The 16,587-nt window shown below is 35.2% G+C and overlaps 1 protein-coding gene across 1 annotated transcript in view; it reads left to right on the top strand.

Moving 5' to 3' along the window:
- The window catches only part of LOC100370454 (arf-GAP with SH3 domain, ANK repeat and PH domain-containing protein 2-like), a 95,638-nt gene extending 80,433 nt beyond the window's left edge, over window positions 1-15,205 (top strand). Inside the window, exons 13-22 of the mRNA XM_078008387.2 lie at window positions 575-755; window positions 1,665-1,866; window positions 2,387-2,583; window positions 3,021-3,228; window positions 4,209-4,367; window positions 6,186-6,243; window positions 6,426-6,511; window positions 6,709-6,812; window positions 6,977-7,093; window positions 11,380-15,205. Coding sequence (XP_077864513.2) covers window positions 575-755; window positions 1,665-1,866; window positions 2,387-2,583; window positions 3,021-3,228; window positions 4,209-4,367; window positions 6,186-6,243; window positions 6,426-6,511; window positions 6,709-6,812; window positions 6,977-7,093; window positions 11,380-11,454 — 1,387 coding nt within the window. The 3' untranslated portion in view covers window positions 11,455-15,205. The remainder of the gene's footprint in view (window positions 1-574; window positions 756-1,664; window positions 1,867-2,386; window positions 2,584-3,020; window positions 3,229-4,208; window positions 4,368-6,185; window positions 6,244-6,425; window positions 6,512-6,708; window positions 6,813-6,976; window positions 7,094-11,379) is intronic.
- The last annotated feature ends 1,382 nt before the right edge of the window (window positions 15,206-16,587 follow it).

The following is a 16,587-nucleotide window of genomic DNA, read 5'->3' as shown; positions in this document are numbered from 1 at the left end:
TTTCAATGCAGTTTCTGATTTTGAACAATTTGGACTAGCGAGGGCTACGGTTCAAGCAATTGTGCAGCATTTCTGTCGCAGCGGTTGGATACATTCCAAGAGGAGTAGCAGCCGTCGTCGACTGAATGTTACGCAAGAAATTTTTGAGTTTATCGAATTTTGTCTGAGATCTGTAGGATATTTGAAACTGGTATATGGTGACGGTGTGTAGGTGAAACTGAGTAGAAGATTCCAGGGAAAGTTTAATTGGGCTACCCCTCGTTCCTCGTGGCCACACATCAAAGGCAATCTTCGTCCAGAGTTTTGATTTAAACTGTCTTGTGAGCGGATATGTAACTTTATTGTGTCTACAACGGTCATTGGAGTGTCTAGGAAAGTGTCTGGGTATGTTGCAAAGTCCCTCGGTAATTGCCCTCTGCGTATGGGAGTTAGGTGTATGTAAATATCTTGCGCTCGCTGTAATACTTGGCATGGCCAACATCTAAACATTTCTGATTGTTATCTTGAAAGGAACTGTTGTATCTGTTGTCTATTTGTTTTTACTTATTAATTCATATTGTACATTTTTTTTCAGTGATGAAAAAGGTGCTTTTATTAGATCAAAATATGAACAACATAAATATGTAGAAAAAACAAATTTCAGTTTGGAAACAAATTTACATTATTTAGAGCGAGCAGTAGAATCGTCTGATATCCGAGGTTTATTACAAGTGTTTGCAGAGGGTGTGGATCTCATGACTGTTTTACCTAACCATGTAAGTTACTTTCGCCTAACTCTGCAAATCAATACCATTCTTGCCTAACTCCACATGTGTCCTATATAAAAAAGAAATAAAACATGCTGACATTTAAACAGAACTCATTAAAATTTCTCCCTGAGAGCATTCCTAAAGTTTTATAGGGGGCTCAAAACTATTATGTGACATATTTTGCTTGTCTGAATTAGCACAAATTGTGCATTGTTTCAAATTATTGTGGCTCTAGAATACATGTGCTTTGAAAGACTATTAAAAAATAATAGCATTCAAATGCACAGAAAAACATTGAAATTTGAAAACTTTGACAAATTGTCTTGTACCATATTCAGATTTAATGCCAACGTAACTATTTAGTTAATGTAAAGAGGTTTGAAAATGGTGGAGTTTAAGGAGTATCGGCACCAGCGTTACTATTTTGTAAAAATTATAGTGCTAAAACAATATTAGCTCCATCTTTCAACAAGTTTATATGTATGTTACTATGACATTTTACGTGACCCAGAGTTGTCAACTATTAACGCTCAATTGAAAAAAACAAAACATTGTTATCTATGCCTTTGTGTGCATTATTTAGTGACTGCCATATTTACAACTCATGTATAAATTTTGGTGTAAACACAAGATTATAGGATCGCAACTTATGTCAACATAACTTTTTCTAGTGAGAACATGGTTCTGATTCAACTATACTACTGTAAAAGGGTTAATTATTCACTGGGTTTTAATTTTGCTTATTTTGCTGACTTGAAAATGCACTAAATTGAAACACAGTAAATATGTAAAATTTAGCATAGAACACGTTATCTAAATGCTAAAACCGTGAATATGCCTGAAATGATAAATCAGCGAAATTTAAACCCAGTGAAAATTAGTAAATAGTAAAATGCCATTTTTGTTTCCATGTAGCTCAATGAACAGACAGCATTACATCTTGCCGTGGACAACCAAGACTATAGAAATCTATACATAGTGGATTTTATTGTACAGAATAGTATACAGGTTGATAGGAAATCAAAAGACGGTAATTCAGCACTGCATATATGTTCAATGCTAGACAGACCAGAAAGTCTTAAAATATTACTCAGAAGTGGAATTAAGTCTGATATAGGTAAGTATCATGTTGTTCTGTTATTATTTACGTCATCATCTAAGTTTAAATACACGTCTTCTTTGCGTCAATTGTCTGTTGCTATGGGTGACAGTTGTATACATTTTTTAGTCCACACTGTAAAATTGTGAGTGAAAAGAAATCACTATTTGCATGTGAAAATACTTATAATAAATCTTAGTACCTGCACTGCAGACTATGACACCCAAGTTGCAGTGAAATATCTAATGTCAACTAACCTCATACTGGTCAAATTTCTACAATATGCTATGTACCCATAAAATATTCAGTATGTGCATAGTTACTTGTCAATGAAGGTGATGAAGGGCCTGTGACCTACTCACAACACTTTGTACACCCAACCCTTGTCTATTGTTACCCTGCAGCAATGTATATTACTAGTGTCTGTTTCATCATGGACTTTTGTATCACCCTCTATTCTCCTCCTTCAAGTTGACATGCATACTACTCTTCAACAAATATATTTAAACAAAAATATACTTAATTAACTTTGTAACAGTGAATAAGAAGGGAGAGACTCCATTAGACATAGCTCAAGAATTGCAGTACAACCAGTGTGTGGATTTATTGAAAGATGCAGCAATTGGAAAGTATGGGCAGTGTGAGAACGTGAATGTAGCATGGGGATTCTCGGAGGATAGTAATGATGATGGTGTTGAATTCAGTGATGATGATGAACTGGAGGAAAGAGTTAAGGTTTGTTGTACTTTGTATAGTCACTGAGCCATTTACCCTCAGTGTGATTATTACTGAAATGCAGAAATCAAAACCAAAATGCAATAAGGTTGTGTACTTGTCACAACTGTCATGTAGATACGACATTAAACACAAATATGAATGACTTTTTGTTAAAAGAGACCAGCGATATATTTATTCAAATATTTTGATCTAGACATGTTGCAAATTATAAATTGTCAAGAAATTATTGAAAAATAGATATATCATTTCCAGAAATATTGAAGAATATATAAAAAAAAAAACGTGCAGAAAAATTTAGACAAGAAAGTCTGGTGGTGAAAACGTTATTGTGTGGCAGAGACAATTTGAGTATATATAATTTGTAGCTTGTTTCCTAAACCTGAATACTAGAAAGCTAATTGTTTATACTAATAATTTTGTTTCTTTCTCTGTAGAGTCCAGTGAAAAGAGTTAAGTGTAAGAGACCTGTTACTATCACAACGCTACCATCCAATGAGACCAATGGACATTCATCTGTTGTATTATTACGCGACAGATCTCAGTCATCCGGAAGTCGACGTGACAAAGCTGCTACAACAGGTGGCATGGTCAGTAGTGAAGATAGTAATGGTGAAAAACCTACACCAGCAACAAGATACAAAGGTAATTTCAACTGCATGCAGACACATACCAGTCCCAGCAGTATTCATACAGTGTGTGTGTGTTTGTCTACTGTTATAAGGTCAGAGTTCACAATTCATAGAGTCTGTAAACGCCTTGGTTGCCGTATTGCTCACTACACTATTTCAATGAGACCAAAATTGAGTGCCTTCACTATTCTGAAATTCAATGGTTCATTAACTAACATTTCCCTGTGAGTGAACAATGTATTTTGCTCAGTTATTCTCCAATAAAAAAACGTATTATCTCTGACAATCTTCTTTTTGGTCATAGTAAAAGTGCAATCTGACAAAATCTGCGTTTTTGAAATCTTTAAATTTTGATGATTATCAGTTGAACTCCAGTAGAAACTTTTGTTCATGTGATCGCTTCAGAGTATAAATCTCTCAACCAATCAAATAATGTTTTACTTCATATTGTGTACTCTGAAAACTCAATTTTATTAAAATTAATTAGTCATATTATTATAACATTGTTATTTGCTGGATTTGTGGACTTTCCACAAAGCTCACTGTGCTGTATACATGAACTTCTCTCTAAACCTGATGATGGCAGATCACATCTTGGGAAAAGTTCCATTATCTGTTTTTAATTTGGAATAATGAATTTATTGAATCAATCCAAAACTATTCTTTTAATTTGCGCATGAGAGATAAAATATTTCTACAACCGTGAATTACTCAAGTTTCACGATATATACAACATAATACTTTGCTGTTTGAAACATACATTCTGAGTGAAATGAAATGAAATTGCAAGATTTGAACGAGACTCCTCATCAGAGTTGATCAGATCTATGTGCGGTTTTCACAATAAAATAAAATTACAAACACAGTGGTAAAAGAAAAAAAAATTATACTCAAAAGCCAAAACAATTTTTTTCTTTGTTTTTAAGCAGATTGAATAAAATGAAAACTACTTGTCACATTTTTAAAAAAAGCGTTTTTTTTTGTGTGTTTCAGATTCATATCCACCACCACCTCCTCCACCGCATGCATCAAGAAGAAAACGACCTCCTCCCCCTCCTCCTGGAGATGGTCGTCCACGGACAGAATCAGATCCGATTCCTCCGCCAAGCCCACCACCTCCACAACCTCCAGTGAGAGTTGCTTCATCTAGAGGTACATGTAATTCTAACCTTAATGTGTTTCTGGATGTACAAACATATGTTTACTGAATTACTGAGTATACACAAGCAATTCTGTTTGAGATAGTGGAACATTGAAAATATATGAAATGTGTACGCATCATTCCTATAAGCCCCCTCTAGTGACAAACGGTTTTTGTGATGTCATAATGATCTGTATAGACCACTTTCCCTGGAAGTAGTGAGACTGGGGTTTTAGTAGAGACTGTTAATATTCGATAAAAGGAGTCATGTTAATTAGTCCCCGTTTGGACGAAGTCCAAAAACGGGGACTTATAATTCGGTCTCAGTCCGTCCGTGTGTCCGAGCGTCTGTGCGTCCGTGCATCCGTCCGGAGTCATATCTCAGAATCCCTTGGACCGATTCCGTTCATTCTTTGCATGTGCCTAGTACATTATGTGGGACATATGCACATGCAGTGGTTTAGCGATTCGATTCAAAATGGCCGACTGGCAGCCATCTTGTTTTTTGAAAATGTTGTATTTTGGACATGTTTTGTCAGTTTTCATTCAAACTTGGTACATAGATTATACATGTTAGGATACATGTCCATGACGATATATTTCGCAATTGGATCAAAGATGGTCGACTGGTAGGCATCTTGTTTTTGTTTTTTTATGCGGTATCTTGGATGTGCTCTGTCAGTTTTCATTCAAATTTGGCACATACATGTACTTTATACATGTTAGGATGCATGTCCATGACAATTTGTTTCAAAATCTGGTCAAGGATGGCCGTTTGACAGCCATCTGACTTTTTGGCCTTACTACTATATTTCCACAATTTATGTACCATTTTCATTCGTATTTGGCACATACATCATACATATCTCTGTGTTTCATAATCAGATCAAAGATGGCTGAATAACGGCTGTTTTTATTTTGGCCATATTACTATGACACGAAACATGTGTTTTCATGTAAATAAACAATCTGTTGTATATGCCACTTGGAACTCAAGTTTCAAGGACACGCTTGCGACAACCCCTCCGCTTTAATATGACAAGCACAAAGAGAACTTAACGGGGACTGTGTCATTTTCAATGACTTGTTTCATGTTAATTGGTACAAGCGCAATATCACACATGCAAGTTTATGTTAAACCCCAAAACAATATGCTCATATATGCGAAATCCCGTATTTTTTACTTCCAGAAAAGTGGTCTATTGATGTTAAAATGTCTTTCAAATCTGTATTTGGTTGTTATAGTAAATCTTTCAAAAACATAAATGTGGGCTTTTGTGTCACTCAATTTTATCATAGATGTAGTTTGCCACTAGAGGGCGCAATTTATAGGGAAGGTGTTTTGTTCATCTATTTTTCATAGCCTGACATAGGCGCATGAGTTGCGCCCTCTGTGGTGTTCCAAACCCAACACATGCCTGACAGAACAATGAAGTTTTTCACTTACCCTGACGATGTCGGTACCAAACAAATTGAGGGAACGTCAGATAGTGAAAGCCATCAAAGAGTAACCATTCACGGCAGAGTTTATTTCTGCCCGGCGCCAAATGTTTATCATCTTGATGAAAACAGTCTGTGATTTTTTGCCGACAATGCAAACACAGCTTTGATTGATGGTGTTAAAAATGAATATTCATCGAAACTCATTGCAAAAAGGCGTGAAATTCGCAGTATTGATGTTGCCGACGAGACATACTCTATTCTGTCTGGCGTTGGGGAGGGGGGTCTGATGCTGTTCGGCTGGCAAGGGTGCCAGTCCCGCCTACATGTCAGACTATTTTGATGATAACCAATGATAATAACATTTTGATATGCCACTTACTTTGCAGACTCACCACCAATACCTCCACCAAAGACCAATAGTTTAATAGAGCACATGCAGAAAAGGTAAGTACATAATATGGATTAAAGTTGATTCATTATTATGGAGGCTTTGTAGTATCATGGCTCACAACCGGAGGTTTATTTGCTTGAATCTTGCAACTTTCATGTATTTGTGTTCTTGAGCAAGGTATTATTCCATCCTAATACCACTAATTTACTCACCGACTTTCTTCTCTATTCTCTAGTGATCAATCTGCACTGAAAGGAAGACCAATAAGTACTCACATACCGTCACGAACACAGTCTCAACCACAACACTCTCAGTCAGTCAGTAAGTACAGAATAGCATAAAGTTGAAAAAAACAAATTGATAATATTGTTTTATAAATATTTGATTTAAAAAACAGTGTAAGACTAAAAAAAGCTGTTTCTGGTCCAAAGTTTGACTGTGAGGAAGGCAAATACGGTCAGTCAGACCTAACACTGATTGTGAAGGTGACAAACCTATTCTATTCCCATTTTCTTCAGCATTACCCAGGAATACTGCATTGGCTGGTAGTAGTCACATGACCAGTTCCATCCAATCGTCTACTCGGGTTCCTCCAGTTCCTGTTCCTAAACCGAGGCTGCAAGTAAGTTCAACTATATGCTCTCCTTCATTGTATGTACATAAACATTACAGACAACATTGTCACTGCAGGTACATGTATAAACTATGTCATGAGTAAAAGAAGCACTTTTAAAGACTCAATAGTCACGGATTATTCAAGTAATATCATTTTGTTTTTCACATCAGAAGAAAGTAAAAAGGGTACAAGCACTGTATGATTGTGATGCTGACAATGAAGATGAAATCACATTTAAAGAAAATGAAATAATAATTGTTACAGATGAGGCAGATGCAGAGTGGTGGGTGAGTAACATAAAGTAATCATGGTTGCCGAGCAACAATAGGGTGATCATGGCTTCCTGTCAACTCTTGCCCTAATTAGGTGCATTTACATTACACATCTCAGCATGTTCAGAGCATCATGCAAAGTTTGGTAAATGCCAAAAGAAGGTTGAGTCCAAATGAAAAATTATATGTGGACTTTTTCACCCTTTCTTTAACTGGGTTGATTCTAATAGGATACCGAAAATGGGGGGGGGGGGGGGGTATGGTCATCGATAGTTTTTTTGAGAAACAAAAGTCTGGTTTCCGTGATAGAATTCACATCTCAAAATTTTTCCCAGTGACATGGGATGAAAAGTAATATTATTGTTGGTATAACTCTAGAGTATTATGCAAACATTTAAAAAAACTGACATTTAATTTAATGAGTTACAGTATGATAATAGTTTTCGTTAAATGCAATGGTAAATTGTTTCCCATAATGCCTTGCACATATGTGCAGTAACATGCTCAGTAATGATAAATTTAAGAGTTATTCTTTGTTGCTCCTGGTGTGTGGACTCATGTCATCATGGTTGCCAAGCAACAGTGAGGTGATCTTAGCTTCCAATTAAACTCTACAGATATTAGCATGTTCTGAGCATTGGGCAATGTATAGAACATTTTTCTTGTCTGTTGTGTTTAATAAACTGACAAGATCAATAAGAATGTATTGTGCCAATGGTTATGATGAATATGAACGCAATTATTCTGTTCATTCTGCAAACACAATGAATCAATAATTACCCCTGGTAATATAACTGCAGTACTACATCATACAGGGGTTCCATTTTATCCACATTAAGGCTTATTGTCCAGGAAACTTTTGAACGTAATCATAAGTTTTTTCTTTTATGTGATAATAAATTTTTCTGAAATTCACTGAAAATGTTGAGCTGTATTGATATATTTCTCCTAATCTTAATGTGTACGGTATACAGCTTTCGCAGCCCGAGGTTGTACAGGAAAGCGGTCTGGCTTGCATTAGCTATAAGACCTTAGGCCACGAACGAACCAGTCAATAGGTTTTATCTTATATTTTATAGAGGTTTTATTAATTGTTTTGAGATACTGGTGTTTCAATTAATTTGGTTATTCTTCTTATCTCAGTTCTTTATTCCTACATTCACTTTATGGATTGATGTTTTGGTGTTTGTCATCACAATTTCAACAAGACTCTGCAAGCCTTCTAACATTTAATCGCTACTATTGCAACTCTTTTTAAACCAGAACCCTGATGAGATTGCACTATTTCAATGTTTTATAAAGGTGACTTCTACAACATGACAACACAATTCTGTCAAAACAAATTCACCATGGATTTTAGCTGTGACATCATAATGTACCAGTAACTGGCTGGAACCAGTTGAGGTTACAGCATTCATTGTATAGAAAATTATTGTACATAATTTCTCATAGTATCCAAAGTACAGTATAAGGTATACGACCAGTACTATTGCTCAAAATGTTATGAGAAGTTACTTACTAACAAGTATGCATTTTTAGAAATTACTGTGAATACACAGCCTGAAATAAAATGTTAGTGAATGCGTAGAACACATTCATGTCAAAAAACTAATGGTGTAAACTGATTTTCATTGAAATATTTTGCAGTAACACAATTTTAGGTGCTGTATATGTATATGTATATGTATGTGTCTATGTTATGTTTATAAGTTTCACCAAGCATTATTTTGTAAAGAAAGCGCTAAAATTATTTCATCTGTCTGTAAAAGTAGTGTTGTTGTTTGACTATGGACTATGACAGAAGTTTAGTTATACATTGTATGGAACATCTCCTAAGGACTTAAACTCAGTTCCAGGCCTAGCAGTTGAATAATAACATCTTAGTTACAAGTGCTCTTCTCCAGTGCATTATTCTCCTCCTGGATTTGGTGACCAATACACACTTAGTTCATTGTACTCTGAGATGTCAGTTCTCAGTTTACAGCCCTCTAGTGTGAATTTCTCCTTCTCCTATTATTATAAATATACACCAAATTACATGGTGTATGACCATATGTGTCAGTACTCATTTTATTGCAAATTGTAATAATAATAACTTTATTGTTGTTGAATCTCTGTTGAAATATAGATAAAATTACAATAAAGAATAAAATTCAGTTGAGACAAAAGTAAAATAAGTGCATTGTGTAGACGAAGTCCGAAAACGGGGACTTATAATTCGGTCTCCATCCGTCCGTGTGTCCGTGCGTCCGTCTGGAGTCATATCTCAGAATCCCTTGGACCGTTCATTCTTTGCATGTGCCTAGTACTTTATGTGGGACATGTGCACATGCAGTGGTTTAGCGATTCGATTCAAAATGGCCGACTGGCAGCCATCTTTTTTTTTTGAAAATGTTGTATTTTGGACATGCTTTGTCAGTTTTCATTCAAACTTGGTACATAGATTATACATGTTAGGATACATGTCCATGATGATTTATTTCACAATTGGATCAAAGATGGCCAACTGGCAGCCATTTTGTTTTTTGAAAATGTTGTATTTTGGACATGCTTTGTCAGTTTTCATTCAAATTTAGTACATAGATCATACATGTTAGGATACATGTCCCCGACCATCCGTGAGTTCCTGAGTCTGTCCATCTGACCGTCCGTGTGTCCGTCTGTCCGTGCGTCAGTCTATCCAACGTCATATTTCAGAATCCTGTGGACCGATTCCGTTCATTGTTTGCATGTGCCTTGTACCTTATGTGGGACATATGCACATGCAGTGGTTTAGTGATTCGATTCAAAATGGCCGACTGGCAGCCATCTTGTTTTTTTGAAAATGTTGCATTTTGGACATGCTTTGTCAATTTTCATTCAAACTTGGTACATAGATTATACATGTTAGGATACATGTCCATGATGATTTATTTCACAATTGTATCAAAGATAGCCGACTGGCAGCCATTTTGTTTTTTGAAAATGTTGTATTTTGGATATGCTTTGTCAGTTTTCATTCAAATTTAGTACATAGATCATACATGTTAGGATACATGTCCCCGACCATCCGTGAGTTCCTGAGTCTGTCCGTCCGACCGTCCGTCTGTCCGTGCATCAGTCTATCCAACGTCATATTTCAGAATCCTGTGGACCGATTCCGTTCATTCTTTGCATGTGCCTAGTACCTTATATGGGACATATGCACATGCAGTGGTTTAGCGATTCAAATGGCCGACTGGCAGCCATCTTGTTTTTTGAAAATGTTGTACATGTATTTTGGACATGCTTTGTCAGTTGTCATTCAAACTTGGTACATAGATTATACATGTTAGAATACATGTCCATGACGATTTATTTCGCAATTGGATCAAAGATGGTCGACTGGCAGGCATCTTGTTTTTGTTTTTTTATGCGGTATCTTGGACATGCTCTGTCAGTTTTCATTCAAATTTGGCACATACATGTACTTTATACATGTTAGGATGCATGTCCATGACAATTTGTTTCAAAGGATGGCCGATTGACAGCCATCTGACTTTTTGGCCTTACTACTATATTTCCACAATTTATGTACCATTTTCATTTGTATTTGGCATATACATCATACATATCAGTGTGTTTCATAATCAGATCAAAGATGGCTGAATAACGGCTGTTTTTATTTTGGCCATATTACTATGACACGAAACACGTGTTTTGATATAAATAAATAATCTGTTGTATACGCCACTTGGAACTCAAGTTTCAAGGACATGCTCGCGACAACCCCTCCGCTTTAATATGACGAGCACAACGAGAACTTAACGGGGACTGTGTCATTTTCAATGACTTGTTTTTTGATGGTTCTGATATGAGACAGCTGGTAAATTTATTTATTCAAACTTTGTTCTCTCATTTGAAAATAACTGTAGATAAGTTGACCAAGTTCAATAATGGTTTCTTGATGTGTGCTTTTTAAAAATTTGATAAAATGCTGTTCTGCTGAACAGATATCAGGAACAATGTTAAATTTGTAAAAAAAAGTGCTTCTTAATTCTGTGTAATGACTACATTGAAGGAGAGTGTTTCTCATCTTCAATTTCACTGTTTTGACAGATTTGGCATTTTCTGTCAGTCACATCTTTATTAGTAAACATGGCCCTGTTTTACGTGGATTGAATGATACAAAAAGAAATTAGAAACAAAGCAGTTCATACCATAATCTTTGCATATTATAACAGTGTATATATGGATGTTATTAAATACTGGTACCAGTACTTCTTTAGATCTGGTCATGCAAAGAATTTGTTTAATGTTTGATTGTTTTTTTTTGTTTATAGGTTGGAGAAATAGAAGGCCAGCGACATCGGAAAGGTTTCTTCCCTGTTGACTTTGTACATGTATTAGCGGACTGAATCTAGTTCATTCTAACAGAATTGGTGTTTTTACTAAAATGCAATAATCACTTTATGTTTTTAACATAATGCACTGTTTTTGTCATGCAAATTTACATAACATTCTTTCAATTATGAATCAAAAATTTATTATTTCTGATGAGAAATGAGATTTTCCACAAAGAGGTTGAATCTAATTATATAAATGATAGAGGGCAGTATACTGGAAAACCTCACACTCTGTTATTGGTCTACCACAATCCTGCATGAGCATATAGAACTATGACTCAGAACAGTCCATGTGATATGGAAATAAAGCTATGCTTCCATTCAGACATGGGAATGGATTGTTTACAAATCTCAGATAAAGAAAACTCAAGTTGTGTTGTTTTTCTTGTATTTTTCTTACAGCGAGATCGATGTTATGCAAGAAATTGAATGTAAAAACGAGACAAACAAAGGTTATAACGCCATTGTGACGTCAAAACATCACACAAGATTCAACAAATGTGAAAATATTTTTACACCAAATTAATGAGCTATACACTTTTGATAATGGTCAATTTTAATGAAATAAGGGTATCTCAAAGCAATATTCCACCATTCTGACAAATTCTTAATCCAATCATTTGATTTGTGTTGCAAATGGTTGGTCCGCGCCTTTCACACAACACACAAGATGTTTTAGTGAGTAGAAAGTTACCTAGTCAAGATTTATAATATTTTATTAAACCTTTAAGACAATGCACAGTTGGTAAAATAAATGGTTTTACAGTATAGCCTTTAATTGAAATGAACATAAACTATGTATTACTGTAAAATTCTTAATTTTCGCTTGTAATTGACATCAGCAGATGTACAAAAACCAGGGTATATATTTAGACACTGCCATTTAAATAAAACTATACACAGGACAATAACCTACTCTATAATGGTGATGGAGTAAATACTTGCTGGTCAGTCTATCATGCTGCACCTGAATGTTAACACTATAGGACAGAGGGCTGTTCTGAGCTCAAAACAACTCCCTGATGAGCCTGTGATGTTCACTACTTGTACACTGGTTGTTTTACTTTGATTTGAAGTACTAAACAAGATAAACTTAATTTCCCATCAAGAAATCTTTCTCTGATGCCATCTGTTGATACTGACTACTCATAAACCAGAACCACACCTGCTTTTTAATACAACTTCACTGCTTAAATTAACTTCGCCCTGAAAAAATACACTGAAATTTTCTGGCCATCTGTTATTTTTAGTCCCTGTTCGGACAAAGTCCGAAAACGGGGACTTATTATTCGGTCCCCGTCCGTGCGTCTGTGCGTCCGTCCGGAGTAATATCTCAGAATCCCTTGGCCATCTTGTTTTTTTTAAATGTTGTATTTTGGACATGCTTTGTCAGTTGTAATTCAAACTTGGTACATAGATTATACATGTTAGGATACACGTCCATGACGATTCATTTTGCAATTGGATCAAAGATGGTCAACTGGCAGGCATCTTGTTTTTGTTTTTTTTATGCGGTATCTTGGACGTGCTCTGTCAGTTTTCATTCAAATTTGGCACATACATGTACTTTATACATGTTAGAATGCATGTCCACGACAATTTGTTTCAAAATCTGGTCAAGGATGGCCGATTGACAGCCATCTGACTTTTTGGCCTCACTACTATATTTCCACAATTTATGTACCATTTTCATTCGTATTTGGCACATACATCATACATATCAGTGTGTTTCATAATCAGATCAAAGATGGCCGAATAACGGCCGTTTTTATTTTTAGTCATATTACTACTACAAGGAACACATGTTTTGATGTAAATAAACAATCTGTTGTATACTGTACGCCACTTGGAACTCAAGTTTCAAGAACACGCTCGCGACAATCCCTCTGCTTTAGTATGACGAGCAGAGAACTTTCAAGTTTGAAGTGGAGAATTATTGCCAATATCATGGCTTGTCTCATTAGTGCGTCTACAACGCGGTCACTGTTTGGCTACTCACGCTGTTGGTCACATGACCAGTGCATACATTTCTTAATATGGTTTTATCTATCAAATCAACTTACACATTTACACCAGCAATCAATCAGTATTTAACAAGTTATCTTTTTGTTTATTTTAAAAATCACAGTTTGAATCACTAGACTATGTATTGTATATTTCATTTGACTATTTGTTCATACAGGTTTACTGAGATAAAGCCTGCACTGATCATGGAATATTACAGTTATGTACAAGTTATTTTTATAAAGTCCATTTGAAATAGAAAATGAATTAAAATTATCACAAGGGATGAATATTTGTTGAGCAATGTTTTCAACTTATCTTCCTGTTGCTTGTTGCTATTGGAAGCATGTGTTTTGGACTCAAATATTTGTATATTTATTTATTACATAGAAGCTAACAAAACAAGGTACTGTAAAATCTGTATTTGAAGCCACAGCTTCTATTAAAATGGTACAATGCAACAGAGAGGATGCGGCTTCTATTAGAGCATCTACACATATGAGAAATGGTGAATTTTTGATTTTCAATTGTTCAAAAAAATTGGGTGAGACTTCTATTAGGGATGCGGCTTTTAATACAGATTTTACACTGATCTTGATTCATTCACCAGTTGCCACAATCACAATAAATTTGATTTCTATATTCAAACACATTATTGTAGATATTATTTTCAATCAGTCATTTAAATTTTGCTGGCGTGTTAATGTGAATAGTTTTGATAATCCATGCTATTATCTTGTGATACCGTACTTGCTCTATTAAAAGCTCATACTCGTGCATGTTAATGTTATATGGGTGAGGACATGTAATTTTTAATATTTTAGATTGATACATTGGACTGTGATTTTTCATGAATTGAAAACGCTGTTTTTGATAGCATAATCTGAGAAATCGTTTGATGAAACTATGAAATTCTCCAATACGTACGTGCACTGGTTGTTTTGGTGTGTACAATAACAATCACTGTACATGCGTATTAGTTCCGGTAATTTTGATTTAACAAATACTGTTGTGTGTGTCCTGCAAATGGAACATTTTTATTTTATCATAAATCATATTCTGATTTGGTGTACAGGATGGAGTATCAACAATTCAAATAATATATGTTTTCATCCATATTCATCTTTAAAAAAATAAACAGTATAGAGTGTATGCGTTGATGGAGATGTATTTCTAGTTTTCTAAACTCAACCAGAATTTTCAGTGTTCACAAACATAAATCAGGCTACGATCTTATCTGAGATGCACTTTTAATAGAGCAATACATGATGTACTAGTATGTTAAAGCGGAGAGGTTGTGACCTGCGCACACACAGGAGTCCCAAGCAATGATCACAGTGCATGCTAAAAATGCAAAGGCTCATGGGTAGACATTTATTTGTAAACAACATGTTATGACCGTCTGTTGCATACACAGGTATGAGTCTTTAAAATCTGAAATACGTAATCTAGATTGGGAGTCTCATTTTTTTGTTGGTACTGCTTACAGAATTGTTTTTTTAATTTATTATCTTGCTAGCCATAAAACAACCCAGATTGTAAATATTATATCAAAGGTTAAAACACAAATATTCCAATCACATTTTGTACATTTTATTCCACATATTTTTTAAATAAACATTTTTGTTTATTATTTTCCAGTTGTACAGTTTCCTACCTATACATGTGCCTTCCTATTAATATACAGTTTGTATTTTAAAGAGGTTCTATTGGCTAAGAGGGATAAATACAATAAATTCTAATTTTTACAACTTTGAAACGGTCGTTTTTATTGCCATCCTGGTACTAATTATGTGTCTGCATGTTCCTATATTACACTAGAATTTCCAGTGTTAGATAAAATGTGTCCATGGTACCCACAATGCAATCTGAAAATGTGCATTAAGGTAGGTCGTTACTTCAAAGTGACATTTCATGTTTTAAACAGGAAGAAATAAATGGATGGGGTCATCATACTCGGTTCTGGGAAAACCTATGTACAAAATATCATGTTTTGTCTGTTTTAGTGAAATTTACTATTGTTGCTATGGCAAGGATATACCTCAATGTGTCAAAATTTTGTTCTATAATGTATAGTGTCTCACTGTGTACTTGTTCATTTTTGAAAGTATCGGTATTACAAACCTATTCTTCAAACGTCCACATCTCAACTGAATTCAAAATACTTGTTCCGGTAAGTTGATTATTCAGATCTTGCCATAATTTCGGTATATGACTGTCGTAGGAATTTTTAGAGTTTATAAGCGGCAAACAAGGGTAAGTGATAGCGGATGCAAGACCTGTCTGGGGAAAATTAGCATATTTGGCGAGAAATAAGTGAGTGTAATCGTAGATATTTAAGCCAGTTTATTCAGTTTTGGGGCAGGTTCACAGGTTTCACTGCCAGGCTGAATTGCTGACAGGATTCACTATTGAATGCTTTCAAAAGTATGAAGATTTCCCCAAAATATCTAGATGGTTTGGGCAATAAGTTTCAAGTCAAATAAAGCCTTGTACTTCACTGGATATAATTTTTTTTAATGCAAATGGCTTGCTCTTGTACCAAATTTAAACCAAACCTGTGAAAGTATATCTAAAAACAACATCTGTAATACAAACAAAATGGCCACCAATCGACCATCTTGAATGAAATCACAACTGACATGCATCATCATCAGTAACTAACCATGAGCGATGTTGATACGAAGTTTGAATGAAATTGGCTCAGCATGCTAAGGACAAAAATACTTGACATGTCAAAAGAATGAAAAACACATTGTGGTAAATAAATTTTCCATTATGACTTGTCCTTGCTTGCAAAAAATGTACGACAGACACACAAAATCCAAAACACCAGTCCCAGACTATCTGACTGGCATTATAATGGCAAGGGTTGTCACACTGTGCATGTGCAACATTTGTGTTGGTAAACATTGATTTTCCCACAAACCACTCTTATGGAAATCAGAGTATAATGTTTGACCTGAGCGCAACTTACACTTATAACCACCAATGACTCCTTCGATACCTCAGTTTGTACTCGTTTGATCTGCACAAGGTTGTCAGTTTTGTTTATACGAGACCCATATATCTACCGCACTATAATGTACAATAGGGTTTAAACTTAAATCTCAAATAATTGTTGGCATACACATGTTCCTC

Source organism: Saccoglossus kowalevskii, chromosome 14 (assembly GCF_978046115.1).
Source record: "Saccoglossus kowalevskii chromosome 14, keSacKowa6.1, whole genome shotgun sequence".
Taxonomy (NCBI): Eukaryota; Metazoa; Hemichordata; class Enteropneusta; family Harrimaniidae; genus Saccoglossus; species Saccoglossus kowalevskii.
The sequence above is the reverse complement of the archived record's forward strand: the minus strand, read 5'-3'. Positions and strand labels throughout refer to the sequence as shown.